Source organism: Aspergillus aculeatus (assembly GCF_001890905.1).
Source record: "Aspergillus aculeatus ATCC 16872 unplaced genomic scaffold ASPACscaffold_1, whole genome shotgun sequence".
Lineage (NCBI taxonomy): Eukaryota > Fungi > Ascomycota > Eurotiomycetes > Eurotiales > Aspergillaceae > Aspergillus > Aspergillus aculeatus.
The window spans coordinates 3447768-3465625 of NW_017962976.1; the positions used below are offsets into that span (position 1 = coordinate 3447768).

Consider the following 17858-nt stretch of genomic DNA (forward strand, 5'->3'; position numbering starts at 1 on the left):
GGGTGATGGTTGATGGAAGCAAGAGAAAGAAGAGGGTGTGGGAAGACGTAACAAGCGGGCCGAGAGGGGAGGGGTTTGTTGAGGTCAAAGTGGCAGGGCAGGGTAAGACCGTAGTCAAATAAAAAAGAGAAGAAACAAGCCATTCACTGATTGATTCATTCTTGGATGGATGACGAACAGCAACCAAACGGTACCCATCAAGTAATCGATAGGAAAAGCCCAGACCCAGTGTATCCAGTCAGTCCAGTGTCGGGTTGCTTCCTATCGATTGGGAAGGGCTGCAGGTGGGCCGACTACTTTCAGATGCCCCGTTTGATGGATTGGAAGGGTGTGTGTGTGTGCTCCCTCTAGTATTTGTTTTTCTTTTTCCTTTTCCTTTTATTTCTTTTATTTCTGTTTCCGGAATTTCTTCTTTGATTTTGTTAGGGTAAGGGGACTGGAAGAATTACAGATTACTGGATGCGTCGGTAATTTTTTGGTACTGGGGAGCGACTACCTAGTAACTTACTAGTGACGGCAAGAATCGACCTTGGGTTTGAGAGTGGGTGCGGAGAAGGTGGATAATCAGGAGTAAAAAGCGAGGGGAATCCACCCAAGGAATTGACCAGAACTCTGAGACGAAAGGGTGACGGGTGTGCAGAGGGCAGAGGGGGTAAAGGAAAAAAAAAAAAGAACCCCTCCCCCTGCCGACGCCCCCCATTCTAGAACTAGTCGACGACAACCAATATAGAAATTGTATGATAATAGCAATGTACAATTTTAACCCGACCGAGGGCCCCTAAAAAAGAGACTTTCTCTTGACATCCTCCTAGAGCGCCAGAGTTTGAAGACAAAAAGAGATCCACAGACAAGGCCATGGAAGGACTGGATGAAAGAGCAAGAACCGTGAGGCTATCTAAGAGGCTAGTAATTAGGTACTAGGTATCTACCTATCTACTCCGTACTGAGTTAATCAGTACTAGTCAGGTATGTACTGTACTAATCCCTACCTCGCCCGTCTGCTCAGCCTTCAGCTCAGCCTTCAAAAATCTGTAACTACAGTCATAATACACATCCTCTCCGGGTGTCTCGCCCTGCAGAAGTTCATCCCAGATTGAAGGGGCAACGTGTGGCCGACTAGAGAAGAAGTTTCGATGAGTCGATTTGCGAACACCTCCACGGGTCCAGTGGCGGAATCTCTGTGCGCACTTCGATTTGATAGGTAGGCTGGTATCTGCCTGACCACCGGAAGATGATGGGATAGTGCTGGAGAGAATTCCGCAGATATTTTAGTAGACGAGACAGAATTCGATTGATCTGCTATGGCTGGAAGCGAGCATGGAAGCCATAAAGAAGTCGGCACATGAACTCTATTGCCTTCCATTGGAGACACAAGCGTTAGTGGTGTTAGTCGGATCGGGACTCGTCGTCCCTTCGGGCGTTCCATGGAACACTTTCCCCGCTGAGCTTTGTTCGCTGTGGCGCCTATTCTTCAAAGGGCTGGATGAACTACTATCGATCTGCCTCGACCAAAACTCCTCAAGATTGGCATACTTGAGGTATGTGCGAAGACCATCTCGTCCATACGTCTATCTTTGTGCATATATATCTTTTCCCGGTTACGTTCGGGAGAGCTTACTCCAACTTGACGTACAAAGAAGATAAGGGTCCTAAATTTCTTGTGCTGAGTCGATACGGCAATATACCATAGCTAGCCTAGTATTCATTCTCTCCCATTTCTGCAGGATTCGAGCAAATGACTCGTACAACATGGTTCTTAGGATCTCCGCGTCTAGTTTCTTGGATTGTCAGGTCTTTAACAAGCAATACAATTCACCGATTTCTTTCTATGTGCGTTATAACCCTGCATAGTATATTTCACTATACATCAAAGGTTCCAGATTCCGGAGCTTGGCTCTTATGAATTTCTCTTTTCAGTCGAAGCAGGAGGACAATGCCATCGGCGATCGACTCCTATTTCCGAGCCTCGCAAGCTGTAGTCGATTTCGCAACACGGTACCGCTTCATGCTGCGGCTTTCGCCTGTCTTAAATGACAGTAACATGGCGCAAGGGAGAGATGGGTCCATTTCGACAGTGGCCATGAACGCAAGCAGAACTGCCCCAGTAGGTTATTATCACGGTCGCACAGCAAATGTCTGGACGAGATAAGTGAAAGGTGGCACACGGGGCACCAGCAATTCCACTCCGTACTACCCCAGTCTACTAGTATCCTACGTAGACAGATTTTACCTAAGGTCAGCCATGCAGAACGATCGTAGTGCCAATTGGGGGCTGCCGATGCCCAGGTATTCACTGTACTCCGTGTACTACTAGTCTTGATTCTATAATTCGAGCTAGTCTGCAGGCAATGAGGCATACCAGATCACTCGTGTTCTACTTACCCTATACATATACTCATACCACGCCAAAAGATTGCCGTATCCTATATCAAACAGCTTGTGACGGGAATACCAAGAAGACTCTTTTAAGGTGCTCACCAATGGTAGAACGATCACTTTCATTTGCAGAGTGCATCTGCACCAACTCAGCGTCCTCTTCGGACAATTTCATCAGCCTCCAGGATGTCCGGAGAACAGGCTTGACGTACTGTACCTGACTGGATCCACTTGAGCATGTTCGGTCTTAGACGATTTGTGATTCGGAGTGGGTAACATGATGCCGGGTGACGATGTTAAATATCTTACTGGCTGGTCAGCCTCTATTCGGGCTCGTCAAGGATATACGGAGCAGAGACAGAACAATAATGAGATCCCTGTCTCCTACAGCCCAGGATACCCCCGGAGGCACACCGCTTCTCTTTGACGATGGTCCGTTGGCCTGTCTTCTTTGCAGTTAAGAAAATGTCCTATAGATACGGAGTAGATGTATTTGCTTTCCCAGGACGAATCTCAGGGCTGTGATCATTCTTTCTCCTCCCAGGAAGCAGACATAGATAGTGGGCAGATACACCATAAACCCCCAGCATTTTGCCAATCTCGTTCAAACAACACCCAAACACCTGCTAAGGGGAGCATATTGAAGCGCGAGGCTGACGTTGTGGGGACGCAATGCGGCAATCTGTTTTTCCTTGCTACGTAGGCCGCTGCTAAAAGCCTAGCGCGGCGACCTTTCTAGACCACCGTCGTTCCAAGGATCTGGCACAGCCGACCATCCTTGTCCGTGCGAGCACCATGGCTATGATTATTACTACGTGCGATATTTGGGGTCATTATTGCCGGACGACAACCTCATTGTGATACTATTATTATTGGTGACTGGCCCCATCTCTTTCCGGAGCCTTGATCTCCTGGTCCATTCAGGGGAGGGTCCAATTCCCCATGCTTATAATCCTGTCACTCGTGGCTTCTGCTTAGTGAAACAAAAGCGGCGGTAAAATAAGATGAAGACCAAACCCCCGTGGCTTTGTCCTCAATTGACCACACACTCAAACGTAGTAAATCCTTTGGGAAAAAAAGGTAGACAGATCAACATCATCATCATGCAGCAGACAGGTGCTACTTCCGCTAAGCTTGAAGGATGGTCTGCTCCGAGCATTTTCAAGCTCAAAAAAGAGTACGTATGTACATGTACAAAGGGAGTTCAATCAATAATGACTGTTAAGTAATCACTAGCCACCCGCCGGCCCGCCGGATGTCGCTCTCTTGCATCCGCAACCCTTTTGACAGACACCTGCAAATGCTGTCTGCAAGAGACAGCTTCCAGTTGAGATACATCAATATTCCAACTTTGCGAAACAGATAGCAGCAACATGTGCTGCTGACTGCTGTCTTTCACCATAGGAGTCAATGCCGACGACGAGTATGCTCTCTCGTGTGCAACTATTTCGCGGTTAGGCCTGTAGGGGCAGAGATCGGCAGTCGCTTGAAAAGGTTTTTATGGTTACCGTTAGCTAGCGAGGCATCTGAAGCAAGCATCCTATTACCAATCTAATACATCGTGACTGGATCTTACTTCACTTCCGGAAGTGCTGTTCAACAAGACACACGGTGTCGTGTGTACCGAGGATTACCCTCGGTGCCTCTCATCGCCCCCCTAAAGGTGACGGGTCGGCAGTTTCGAGCCATACATGGGATACTCGATCATTTACTGTCTTTCTTCTTTTCCTCTTCTTGTCTTTTTCTAAGGATCTGCGCCCCTGGCACCCACTGGGCTAGGACTTACTGAGCAGAATTTGGACATATCGCAGACCGAACAAGGTTCATGTAGACAATAGGTGATCGCCCCAGCACCCTAAATCTGATAGAGTTCGCAGGCTGCAGGATCGCACTGTGTTCCAGACGGGGGAGCTCGCTTCGAACAATACGGTAGGTGCCCGGAAGGTTCCCCCTTCCCTTCCTTCTCCTTCCTGCTACAGGCACTTTCTTCCTTCCCCAGCTCGGGTGCCCATCAATAATTGAACCAGCGAAGACATGTTCCATTGGGGAATAGCTAACGTCGAAGAGTGGAGGGGGAGGGGAGGGGGTTCTTTTGTCTCACTGTAAAACACCACCTCACCTCATCTCTGTTCGATGGCCCAAAACGGACTAGCTCCCATTGATCGCCAAACTGGGGAGAAAAAAAGGGACCGCAAGGCTGTGTGGCCTTCCCTTAGTTTAGTCAACTTAGTACTCGTTAGTTAGTAACGATGGAGTAACTAACTAAGTGGTACTCCGTACTTGACTGTCTGTCTATTCCTGTATACGAAAGGACGTTATCCCGAAATGGGGTGATGCTGCGCTTGGTCGGAAAAACTGTTCTTAAACTTGGGACAGACAGCCTGCCCAGTGTGCCTCTTATCTTTCTTGATTGGCTTGGTTTCCACGCGATCCAGGAGTAGCGCGTCCTGGCGCGTCCCGAGTCCCCAGTCACTCATCCGCGCGCTTCCTCTTCTCCGCCAAGAACTATCTACTTACATTGGTTGACTGGGTCAGCTACATCCATCATAGTTCGTCCCCCGGCAAAGGCGCCGGGTGATCTGCCTGTCGTCCAAGTGAAGCTGAGGAGTGATTGGATCTTGTCTCCTTTCATATGGGGAAAAAGAGAAAGAGGCCCGTGAAGGGCAAGCATGCGCAAGGCCATTCGTCGCAGACTCGCACCACTGCGGCCTCCACCGGTTTCAGGAATCAAAGTGGCTTTGCTTCTGACCACGCGACCAGACTCACGCACCCGGTAATATCGCTTTACTACCAGGAGGTGGTCACTTTGAGACAGTTCCTCCTGCGCCAAATACCATCAGCCTCACGGTCCCGCCGTCGAAAAATCGCATCGGTCCGAACGGATCTTGAACAAGGCGCCAATGACCCGTGCTCGGATTCACAGCGAGAACTAGCTATTCTCCTTGATTCCACTTTGGTGGGAATCACGCAAGACCCATCCCCTGCCCGTGATCAGGAACGAAGCCAAGAGCTGGCTGCGTTACGCAAATCTCAACCCAAGTCTCAACTAGCGAGCACAGACACTGGTCCGCCATGTGCACAAGCAGAGGTATGACTCTCACACGAGTCTGTCATCTTTCATCCCATCAGCGCTGTATCTGCTTGCGTCCTAGCTTCGTACAGATCACTCCCTTGTGAATGATACTGGGCATTAAATGAATATGCTCACAGAAAAGCTGACTTGATTCTGTAGCTTGTGGACCGTGCTATAGCATTGATCTGGAAGCCATTTCTCTCTGAGTCCAAGAAAAGGCCGCATCACCTTCTGACTCGGGGATTTCGAAATGTTGTTGAGACGCACTTCTCGAATGAAAATGTTCAGAAGCTCAAAAGTGCCCCTTGGACGGAGGTTTTGGGATTGTTGGGCAACAATGGGGAAGTCATTATGCTGTATCTCTTGTGCGATTGTGGGATTTTCACAGCCTTGGACTCACGCAAAGGCATATACCACCAGATCTGCGGTATGTGCTCCTCATCGAGTCACATGGAGGTGATACACGACTGATCAAATGAGCTAGGATATTCTCTTGAGAAACTTGATCCCATCAACACGAAGCCACAGCAGATATCCTTAAACTCAAATTGTTCCACCACTGGCAAAGGATCCGTGGCGATTAAGGATGGCCAGCAGATGACGGCAAATTGCTGTTCGGAAAGCCAGTCGAACTGGCGGACGCCGAGTGCCATTGTTTTCAATCGTCACCGCATGCTTTACGCTTCGCCCATGCCTGTCACCAAAGGAAAATCAAAATTGGGCCTAGGAAATCGTCAGTAAGCCACAAAGTCCTTCCTCGCTTTCATTATACTCATAAATGGTGTAGATGTTCTCAACCGTTATTCCTCGTCCATCTCGCAGTCCAAGACCGTGCACGTCATGCAACACATTTTCCCCTTGCAGTTTGCACTGACAAACGTTTTCAAACCTGACCCGGAGAACGACTTGAAGTTTTCATCACGTGAAGATGAGATCGCAGCGAAATCAAAGAAGCGGAAACGATCTTCCACAGACTCTGAGCATCAGATCACGAACAATGAACGAGTCCAGCCGACGAAAATCCCAAAGCGCCTTCGAGGACAGGCGTTGGAGCTGGTTCGACAATTACTAAATCGTCATAAACGCTGCCCGTACGGATACTTGTTGAACTACTACTGTTCTTCCGAGGTAGGTGTAACTAGCGATCCTACAGTTTATAAAACAAGCTAAGAATCTAGCGTGCTGGTCCATGGAAACTCGGCCCACGGGACTCCCAATCGAGCGCTGAATTGAACCCCCCGGCGTCCGAGAAGCTGACAACCCAGGAACGAGGACTCGAAAGATATGCATTGAATGGGAGTGTCTCTACTTCGGAAGGTCAGAAAGAGCATGATCATATCGAAAGACCCGCGTTTGTCGCGGGGGAGCCGGCGACCAAATCAGCAACTGTATTGAAGCCCAGTTTGACGGACTATGCGACCCCGACCTCTTCCATCTCGGCCTATTGTCAAGCCGCTATCCGTAAATTAATTCCACCACAATTCTTCGGCGCCGGACAGAACAGAATTCACAACCAGAGTGTAATTTTCAAGAACGTTGACAGGTTTGTTCGTATGCGACGGTACGAAAACATGTCCCTCCAGGAAGTGTGCAAGGGCGTTAAGGTTTGTTTGCACAAACTCAAGATCGACATCGTGTCATGCATGCTAACGGGCCGATTATTGTTTGCAGATATCTTGCATATCCTGGCTCGGTCCCGCTGCTGGCCGCGATCAACTTGTCGATCCATCACATCATAAGCTTTCGCTCACCGACCTGCAGAAGCGCACGGAACTCTTTCATGAGTTTATGTACTACTTATTCGAATTCATTCTCATCCCCATGATTCGTGCAGCCTTTTATGTCACCGAATCTCAGTGCCACCGAAACCGGTTGTTCTATTTCCGACACGATGTCTGGCGCACCTTGACCGAGCAGCCGATAGATGAACTGCAGGCTTCTATGTTCGAAGAATTGAAGCCGGAAGAAGCCCAACGGGTGCTAGGTCAGAGGACTCTGGGGTATGGATCGTTACGCCTTCTACCAAAAGCCACTGGTATTCGTCCCATCGTGAATCTCAAACGACGGATGCCATCATCGAAACGCACTGTGAATTCCACGGTCGGTCCCATCCTCAGTGTGCTGAACTACGAGAAGATGCACAATCCAGCTCATTTAGGTTCGTGCCTAAATTCGGTTGGAGAGTTGCACTCTCGGCTGAAGAGGTTCAAGAGGAACCTACTCGCGCGACAGCCGGTGGCTGTAGGTCCATTGTCTTTACCTCGGCTGTACTTCGTCAAAGTCGACATCCAGTCTTGCTTTGACACTATTCCACAACAAAGTATGGTTCGCCTCGTCGACAAAGTGGTTTCTGCAGACGCATATCATTTTACAAAGTACGTCGAGATGAAGCCGGCAGACGAGTTTAACAATATGTGGCCGCTTCATGGGCAGCGGCAAAGCCGGGCCTGGAAGAGATGGGTGGGTAGAGCTGCTCCAACAAAGAGTCCCCAGCATTTGGAAGAATTAGCCAGCAGAGGAGGCACGAGCCAACGAAGGAATACTGTCTTTGTGGATACATTCTGGCAATGGGAGAAGCATTCCGATGATCTACTTGACCTTCTTGAAGAGCATGTGAGGAACAACATGGTCAAGTTCGGAGAGCGCTTCTTCCGCCAGCGCAACGGTATTCCCCAGGGCTCGGTCCTCTCCAGTCTGCTGTGTAATCTTTTCTACGCGGAGATGGAACGGGAGGTGCTGGAATTCCTCCGGTCCGACAATACTCTGCTTCTTCGCTTGATCGATGACTTTTTACTCATTACGTCAGACCTCGCCCAAGCCAAGCGCTTCCTCCAGGTGATGATCCGGGGCCAGCCAGCGTATGGGATCTCCGTAAACCCAGCCAAGAGTCTGGTCAACTTCTCCGTCCAAGTGGATGGCGCGCACATCCCCCGCATCGTAGACGCTAGGTTGTTTCCTTACTGCGGTAGTCTGATCGACTCCCGTACTCTAGAACTACACAAGGACCACGATCGGATTCTCGACGGGGGCGAATCGGTCGCGGCGAGCCTGGCCAACTCCTTGACCGTGGAATCGACGCGAACTCCAGCTCGCTCACTGCATCGCAAATTACTCACGTCTTTCAAGGCGCTCATGCACCCGATGTATCTTGATACTCAACACAACTCGGTCGAGGTCGCACTGGCGAATCTGTATGCGAGCTTTGTCATCTCGGGCATGCGGTTGTACCGGTACACGCGCTCCCTGTCCGGACGAGCACATCCTGCACCAGGGGTCGTAGTTCGGATCATCCGTGATCTTGTCTATCTTGCCAACCGTTTGATTCTGAGCCGTCGACAAGAAAAGGCCAACTCCTCGGCCGCGATATGTTCTGCGCAACCGGCCGAGGTCGAGTATTTGGCGGCGGCAGCCTTCCAAGCCGTCCTTGGCCGCAAGCAGACGCGGTACGTAGCTGTCCTGCGCTGGCTGCAGGCAATTTTACGCGAGACCCGTCCCAAATCCACGGCCACCGCTGCTCGTCTGGCCCTAGTGGTGCGCCGCGGCAATGCCGTCTATGACAAGTGGAAGTTCTGATAGACTCCCGGGAGGCGTTTCCTTGGCACCGGCTTTGGCTGAGCGACCGTTTGGTTTTTACCTTGCCTTAGCTTGTACTTGTACCTGGGGTACGAAAATAACGTGGGCTGGTTGGATCGGAGATTGACTGGAAACGGGCTAGTATCAATAATCCTAGTCTGGGATCTTGTTTGTGTGAACAGGATCAGACCAAGAACGGTGATGTAATTAACATTAAGATCATGGTTCGTGTTGTGCGAGAACCGGTTCGGAGGGGAGGAGGGCTCTAACTTAGTGACGACAAGATTACTACAGCGACGATTACTACAGCGACGATTACTACAGCGACGGAAGCAGGAAATCCGGGTCATCCGCCAGCAGGAAAAGAGTGGTCCGTTGATCGGCAATCTCGACCGGTCCGTGAGTGTGTGAGATCTCATGGATGTCTGAGATCGACTGGTTGAATGTGTGTGTGTGTGTGCGCTGTCCGTGGACGGAGATATGGAGCACCCCCCCCCCCCCAGCAGATCCGATCGCAGCGAAGGATTGACCCAAAGTACTCAGTCAGAAGTCTAAGACACAATAAGGTTGCATTGTTGATTATTATGATTGTTCTTCTAGATGACAGTTCCGCTTGTTCTAGTGTGGTGTGGTGGTGGTGGTGGTGGTGGGTGTGGGTGTGGGATGTAACCGTAGTGGGTGGTGGTGCGAGTCCTCGAGTATTATTATTAGTTAATAACCAATCTTCAATTATTTTCTGTTTTGCTTTCGTTTAACAACTCATTTGCAACTACCGCAAGCGTGGACTACCCAAGACGGGTTTAGGGTGTGGCTCCAAGCCGGGTCGGAGCTACTTTTTGCTTTGGGGAGTGGAGAATTATTCCTCTCGAGTACTGAGGATTCAGGTACAGTACCACAAACCCCCCTCCACCGAGGTCAGTGGCGGCCCACCTCCGAAAGCTGCTCGTTCTACTTACTCAGTAGTACCACCGGTACCCCGGTACGTACCTGGCAATCCTCAGGCTACAACCCACGGAACCTCTACCAAAGGGACGAGGATTGACTGGGTCAGGGGTGAACTAAGAGAGGAAGAAAAAAAAACAGAAGGAATGGGGTTTATGATCACTTACAGGCAAAGAAAACAAAACAAAATAAAGAGGGAAGAAGAAGAAACAAAAAAGAAAGGAAAGGGGGAGGCAAATTTCGGATCGAAGGTTCCCAGGATCGATCTGGAGTGGCAGCCCTGAGCAATTGTTACCCTCCCCGGGTTCGTCTGGAGAGTAGCAGCAGCAGCAGCAGCAGCAGCAGCACCTCCTCGCAGCCCAGCGATCTTCCAGTCGATCTCGTCTCGGCTGTGGCGGTGCGTTGCATCTCTTAACTATGAGTATTTGCCTCGGGGGAGTTCCTCACTTCCTCCTCCTCCTGGCGGGGGGGCCGGTTTCGACCATCTTATCATGAGGTGCCCTCACGTCGAACCACTTATTGATACTACTCAGTACAATGGTTCAGAATCTAGAAATTTAGAAACCACTACGTTTCATTGGATCACCCGAATTCGTCGTCCTTCCAGAAAAGCTAATCTCGTTTGTCTGTATCTGGGAAATCACCAGTGGTGTAAGTTAACTGTGAGAGCCGGTAATCTTCTGGTAAAATCATGAAAATGAAAGAGATACTACTAGTAGAGAGAGAGAGGGGCGGCATTACCTGGAACTCATCTTACCGGAAGCCAGCCAATGAAGCTTTTGAGGTGGGAAATGGTATCGCTGGGGCTTCATTTGGTGCGGTGTTAGCGGATTGGCCAGACCGTCGTCGACAATGACAGTGGACACTGCCGACAATTGAACTAGAGAGTTAATAGTCTAGTGTTTAGTTTAGTTAGCAGGTGGCAGCAGCCTGGCTTACCTCCTGGGGCACACTGGGGCGTAGATAAAGAGGAAATCGAGGGATTGAGATGGCCTGAGGCTCTCTATTGTGAGATGCAGTACAGATTCAGTACAGTACTGTACACCCTGCTGCTAACTATCCTTACCGACTTGGTACAGTACTAAGTGCTCTCTTACTGAACGACTGCGCGCAGTAGGAGCAGCCTGATAGTGTAACCCTGTTAACTTACGAGTACTCCGTACTCTTTCCCAGTAAGGCTCCCCCTCCGTACGTATGTGTATTACCACCTAATCCACTCTCTCCCTCCAATCCCTCCCTCCTCTCTCTCTCTCTCCCTCCGTTCTCCTCCTCCTCCACTCTCCATCACCGAATGCAGCAAGTTCATCATTTCCCCGTCACTTTAGTGTAGTTCCATTCATTCGTTCTTCCTTCTCCTCTTCCCCTTCTCCTTCTTCTGTTCCCGCTTTGTCCAAGTCTTTATTCCCGTTATCATTTCCTTCTTCCTCTTGTCTTTCTTTCCTCCTTCCATCTATTCATCTATTATTCCTTTCGTTTCCCTGCATTCCTGTCTTTCGCTTGTCAAGTCAATCGTTGAACAGTACTCACCCCGTACAGTACATACATACTCACTCTCCTTCTCTCTATTCCTTCGTTCTCGAAATTCGGTATCTCCCTACAGTCGATGGTTGGTACCTTTCCCGTCTCCTTTTCTCATCCCTCCCCTCCCCTGCTGTTGCGGCCCCCAATGCGCTCATTCTTGCCAATTCACGCCTGATCTCCCTGTCCAGCTCTTCTTGAATTGACCCACCCCCGGAATATTTCAGCCTGGTCCAACGGGCGCGACTGCCGTTCGACTTCACTCTTCGTGTATATCAGATCAACCCTGCGACGTCGAACGCATCATCATTTAAACATTTTTTGCTCTGATTGGGTCAACGCTCGCGGCGCGATCGGAACCCGGCGCAGTCAATTCTTTGTTTATATCGACACCGACCTCATTCGTCTTTTTAGAAGTCTATTATCGGGTTCGTTTTTCCCACTGCTGGAGCGTGTCGTCTGAAAGTCGAACCACTGTCCGCGATGACGACCATCTGCTCGACTCCAAATTCTCCGCCCGATCTGACCGGGTCCAAATCCTCCAAGTCTTCCTCCTTTCGTTCTTCCTCCCAACATTCCGGCCCCGAGGCTCTTTTCACCGATATCGCCAACTTCGAAGAAGTCGACCTCCAAGACGAAGCGCACATCGCCTATATGGACACTAAGGTCCCTTTTAGTCGGGCGGGCACTATCACGCAGACTTTCCCAGCTAGGATGCAGGCCAAGTCCGCTGTAGTTACGACCCGCGACTTGACCGCCACGAAACCGAGTAAATTGACGGGACAGACTAATGGCACCCTGACCCAGCCGGGCCGCGGCGGACACAACACCAAGACCGGAACTCAGCGGGATCCTACTGCGAATAAGCATGCACCACTTCAAGTGTCTAAGCCCCGTCGATCGCGATCGAATTCGCCTTTGCGACCCACTTTGAGCTTAGGATCCTCACCTTCCACACACAGCTTGTCTCTGGCTCCCGCTGCTCCCCGGACACTCAACCGCAAGCCATCCTGGCAGCGCACTCGCAGAACGCTCAAGGATCTGGAGGAGGAATACCACGATTCTGATGATGACTTGCCCGAAGATGCCAGTCTCTGGAACGTTCCCATCTCTCCCCGACCGATGCAAGATCGAGCCCCTTCCCGGAGTACAAGTCCAAACGGCCGCAGCCCGGGACCCCGGCCATTGCCTCTGTCACATTCCGTCTCAGATGTGACCCTTCCAAAGTCCCCATCGGGCTCGCGATCCCCTACGTCACGGAAGGCTCGCTCCAAGCCACGGTCCAGCTCTGCCGGGCCGGAACGAGGCCAGATTTCTCCTCGCAATCCGCGAACCTACTCGTATAACAACATGATGTCGGACCTGTCGGAAGAGGCGCGGATCATCACTGAGGCGCTGGAGTTTCATGCTGACGAGCGAGAGCGTCGGCGTGGAGAGACTTTGCAGAGCGGGCTGTCTTCTTTGAGGTCTAGCACGGACTCCAAGCAGGGCTCAAAGACACCGATTGAGCTGCCACCGTTGCAGAAGTCGAATATCATGATTGACCCGTTGCCTATCAGCAAGGAGAAAGAAAAGGTGCTGAGTCGGACACGGCCAAGCTGGCTGCCGCCGAAGGATCCTTTGGAGGAAAAGCGGCATCTGAAGGAGTACAAGAAGATGATGGCACAGTCTCGGGAAGCAGGCAAGTTTGCGTCCAAGGCTAGCTTCGACAGGCCACTAACATTTGGTACAGACAAACGTCGAGCTGCCAAAGTCGCTTCCGAGAAATGCGAGAAGGACAATACTCGGGAAACCCTGCAACAAATTTGGGACGAGTACGTCTATCCAAACTGGGATAACGTCATTCAGGAGCCGCGCACGCGGGAGCTCTGGTGGCGCGGTGTGCCGCCGCGACTTCGGGGATCGACCTGGCAGCGGGCCATCGGCAATGAGCTGGCTCTCTCCGACGAAACGTACAAGAAGGCGTTGCAACGGGCCAAGGACGTGCGTGCCCGTCCGGACAGTGATACTGGGGAAAGCAACAAGCGAATGCGGGAGTGGTTCGCGACTATCGAGCAGGACGTGTCTAAGGCTTTCCCGGATTTGAAGCTATTTCAACCTGGTGGTCCACTTCGCGAGACGTTGATCGACGTTTTGGAGGCCTACTCGATGTATCGGAGCGATGTTGGATACATCACTGGACTGCATACCATTGCGGCCCTACTGGTCCTCCAGTTCCCGTCTCCGTCCTCCGCGTTCCTCGCTATGGCCAATGCGCTAAACCGCCCTCTTCCTGTTGCCTTTTTGACACTCGACCGCGGGGCTATCGGTCGGACATATTCGCTAGCGTCCGCGACGCTTAAATACAAGTTCCCACGTCTTTCAACGCACCTCTACGAGACACTCCGTCTCAGCGATGAGGAAATCTGGGAACCGATGTTCCGCTCCCTCCTGACAAACGGGCTGGACTTGGAGCGTCTCAGCCGAGTCTGGGACTGCTGGGTATTCGAAGGAGATCGGATCATGATTCGCGCGGCAGTTGCGACTCTGGGCAGCTTGCAGCTGCAGCTGTTTGGCTTCACCAAACCCGATGACCAGAGTCGACGGTCGGTGCAGGGGATCCTGAGCTGGGGACCGCGTCAGGCGGGGACCACCAGTAGCACAGAGCAACGCCACAGTGCACCGGCAGCTCCTATGCCGGCAGGATTTGGTGGTGGAGGTCTAGCATCTTCCGGGGTTGGTGACTACTGGCGACTCTCCTCGGCAGGCGACGAGGATGGATTTATGAGCGAGGTGAGAGAAGCAGGGAAGGTTCGGTGATTACTTCCATTCGTTTCTCATTTCTTATTCTTGAATATAATTCTGCTGCAGCGGTTACAATATTGGCTGCAACTGTTAATAGGATGGACTGGTCTGTCTTTAGTTCAGCGGGTAGTAAATCAAACTCGCTGTGAATACATAGGAACTGTTGTTTCGTTGGGCTTTTTTTTTCTTGTGACCTGGCCAGTTCACTAGCTGGGTAGCTGTAGATGATACAGATAAAGGGCCGTTCCTGAATGTACTCAGCAGTAAGGTAAGGTGAGATCAACAGGGACCGATGGTTAGTGATCCGATCGTATACTTTTTTCACCTTTACCATCACCATGACTTCATCCGCGCCGGCGCCGGAAACGTCATACTGATGATGATGCCCCAACAATCCCTACATTAAACCCACTTAATCACGCCAGCCAAAACGATTCTTCCATGTACTACCATCATGTTCAACCGCAGTATTCTGTTGCCACGCTCTCTCGGTGCGTCATTACGCCATCGCCCAAGCAAGCTATATAGTCGTCTTTCTCTCCCCGCCAGTGCGACTGCATCCAGAGCATTCACAACCTCACGACCTACACCATTTACAGTGACCACACCTCAATTTAAGGAATCAAAAACCACAATGGCAGCGGAAGTCAGCAACACCAACTTCACTTTGGGGAGCCTGTTCAATGTCAAGGACAAGGGTACGTTTCAACTTCGAGGCCTTTGACCCCAAGTATAACGAAAGCATTTCCGAGTTCTCGCTCCATACCTTCACAACACCCACTGCCCTCCCTCCTTTGCGATACACATCGTACTAACACGACACACAAACAGTGGCCCTCATCACCGGCGGCGGCAGCGGCATCGGCCTGATGGCTACGCAGGCGCTGGCCACCAACGGCAGCAAAGTGTACATCACGGGGCGGACGTCGGAGAAGCTGGAGCGGGTGGCGGAGCTGTACGGCGGCAAGGCCGTGAAGGGGGAGATCATCCCGCTGACGTCGGACGTGACGGACAAGGCCAGCATCCAGAAGCTGGTGCAAGAGATCTCGTCGCGGGAGTCCGGTCGGCTGGACATCCTGATCAACAACGCGGGGATCAGCAGCAGCACGCAGAACACGGAGCACGACAACGCGGCGGACCTGAGCAAGGCGCTGTTCGATGAGAGCTCCTCGCCCGAGGAGTGGGAGAGCGTCTACCGCACCAACGTCGTGCACCCCTACCTGGTCACCTCGGCCTTCCTGCCCCTCCTGCAGAAGAGCAGCGAGCAGGCCCACGGCTGGAGCAGCACCGTCATCAACATCACCAGCATCTCCGGCATCGTCAAGACCAGCCAGCATCACTTCGCCTACAATGCTTCGAAAGGTGCGGCCATCCATCTCACCAAGATGCTGGCCCATGAGATCTCGAGCTCCGGGCTGCGCATCCGGGTTAATAACATCGCCCCCGGCGTGTTCCCCAGTGAGATGACTGCCGGGGAGAGTGATGAGAAGCAGAAGAGTGCCCTGGAGAAGGAGAAGTATGAGGGTAAGATCCCCGCGGGCCGCCCTGGGAAGGATGAGGATATGGCCAGTACCGTGTTGTTTGCCGCCACCAACCAGTACCTGAATGGTCAGACGTTGGTTGTTGATGGAGGCTATGTTTTGGCTGCGGGTACTGTCTAGTTGTGGCCGAGTGTGTGGAAATAATTAATGTCTTTTTACGAGAATGTCTTATTATGTCGATAATGGAATGTGGCGCTGGGGTTGACTCCTAGCTAGTGCCTAAGGGTATCATATTATCTCTGATTTCTTGAGTACGCCTGCTTGTAAGTTACTGTGATGCAATCCCTCGGTCTACAACTTAGCCTTTTCCACCTTGATCGCCTCGCTCTCAGGCACCACCTCCACCATCATCTTACCCGTATTCACACCATTGAATAGATTGATCAACTCCTGGGGCGTGGTCTCCAATCCCCCCTTCACGATGTGCTCCTTCCGCTTGATCTTCCCCTGGCTCAACCACGTGCCCAACTCCCTCAGCGCAGCCGGGTACTTGTCGGCGTAGTCAAACACAATGAACCCGCGCATAGTGATCCGTTGCGACTGTGTCTCGTTAGCAACCGCCATCCTTCCAGAGCACCGCTTGCCAGGATACTCACAATGACCATCAGATAATTCTTCGGCCCCTGGGGCTTCTCGACATTGTACTGGCTAATAGCGCCGCAAATGACAAACCGGGCCCCCTTCGCCGCGCGGAACAGACACGCATCCAAAATCTCACCACCCACATTGTCGTAATACACATCAATATAATCCGGAGTCGCCTCCTTAAGCTGCTTGCGCCAGTCCGCATCCCGGTAATTGATGGCAGCATCGAACCCCAGCTCCTCGCGCAGGAACCGACACTTGTCCGCGCTGCCGGCGATGCCGATCACGCGCTTCGCACCCTTGATGCGCGCGATCTGCCCCGCTACCATGCCCGTGGCGCCCGCCGCACCGGACACGACGACCGTATCGCCGCGTTGCGGCTGGCCGACCTCGGTCATGCCAAAGTAGGCCGTCAGCCCCGTCATGCCCAGCACGGACAGCGCGTCCGTGGGCTGGCACCCGGCCGGGATGGTGATCTTCTCGATCGCTTTCGCGGGCAGGATCGCGTACTCCTGCCACCCAGAGTGCGCCGCCACCCACTCCCCGTTCTTGTAGGTGCCCGCCAGCGCCGGGCTGACCCGCAGGATCTGGGCGATGCTCTGCCCGCGCATCACGCTGCCGACTTCCACGGGCGCGATGTACGACCGTTTCGCCGTCAGCCATTGCCGCATCGCCGGCTCCAGGGCCAGGTAGTGGATGCGCACGAGCACTTGATTGTCCTTCAGCGGCACATCGTCGGGGAGGGTCGTGGTCTTCAGGGTGAAGGTGCCGGTGCCGTTGAGCGAGGGGTCGATGGCCGCCTTCGGCGGGTTGGTGTAGATCAGTTGGCGGTTGGTGAGAGGCATTATGGGTGGGTGACTTTTTTTTGGATGAGGATGGGATTGTGGGTATCTTTCGGAGTTGGTCTTTATGGAAAGGCAACAGAGATGGCGAGGAGGAAGGTCGAAGGGGGTCGTCGGCTCAGATTATGGATTGGAATGGATTGAACCTCGGCTCATGGAGAAGAAGCTCTTTGAGGTAAGATGTCCGACCAGAGGGTCGCACAGCCGAGGTGGGGGTTTGACATCTGGGGATTAGTGCTGAGAATTGGAAAAACGAGAATTCGGACCCTTTATAGAGAAAAACAGTATCTTGATACGAAGAGGAGACAACAGCTTTAGTTTGTATCGAGAGTGGAATTGCAGTCGTGAAGAAAAGTGGTGCATAATTAGATGATTATGACTAAGTCAGCACAAGCCAGCATAACGTATCTTCTCGCTATGCCCGTCCATGACATCATTCCTCTCTAATCGATAAGATAGATCACCTGATCGGCTGCTCCAAGTATCTATGAGTACTTCCAGACTGTATGTTAAGCACTCTTGAAATGCAGCACTGCAAGCCTACCTTAGGTCATCGTGTCGCTCATCTGAAGAAGGGACTGTCGATCCACCAAGCCATGGCACAGGGCCTTTGTCTGACTGGTC

General features: G+C 51.9%; 3 protein-coding genes across 3 annotated transcripts; 2 read left to right on the forward strand and 1 right to left on the reverse strand.

Moving 5' to 3' along the window:
- Nucleotides 1-11708: 11708 nt before the first annotated feature.
- On the forward strand, nt 11709-14443 carry ASPACDRAFT_1878263 (putative TBC domain protein). The gene has a single exon (XM_020198131.1). It carries the CDS (start codon nt 11966-11968, stop codon nt 14279-14281), a length of 2316 nt encoding a protein of 771 aa, XP_020061639.1. The 5' UTR covers nt 11709-11965; the 3' UTR covers nt 14282-14443.
- A 457-nt stretch (nt 14444-14900) lies between these two features.
- Nucleotides 14901-15927, forward strand: ASPACDRAFT_20717 (SDR family NAD(P)-dependent oxidoreductase; the record flags this gene model as incomplete). The annotated part of the gene is made up of 2 exons (XM_020198969.1): nt 14901-14964; nt 15098-15927. 2 exons carry the CDS (start codon nt 14901-14903, stop codon nt 15925-15927), a joined length of 894 nt encoding a protein of 297 aa, XP_020061640.1.
- A 171-nt stretch (nt 15928-16098) lies between these two features.
- ASPACDRAFT_38874 (NADP-dependent oxidoreductase) lies at nt 16099-17237 on the reverse strand (the record flags this gene model as incomplete). The annotated part of the gene is made up of 2 exons (XM_020200523.1): nt 16099-16347; nt 16404-17237. The coding sequence occupies 2 exons, from the start codon at nt 17235-17237 to the stop codon at nt 16099-16101; spliced, it is 1083 nt and encodes a 360-aa protein (XP_020061641.1).
- Between the last annotated feature and the right edge of the window lie 621 nt (nt 17238-17858).

Bases quoted from the DNA above. Each gene is read 5' to 3' on its own strand.
- ASPACDRAFT_1878263 (XM_020198131.1), top strand. From the start codon at position 11,966: ATGACGACCATCTGCTCGACTCCAAATTCTCCGCCCGATCTGACCGGG.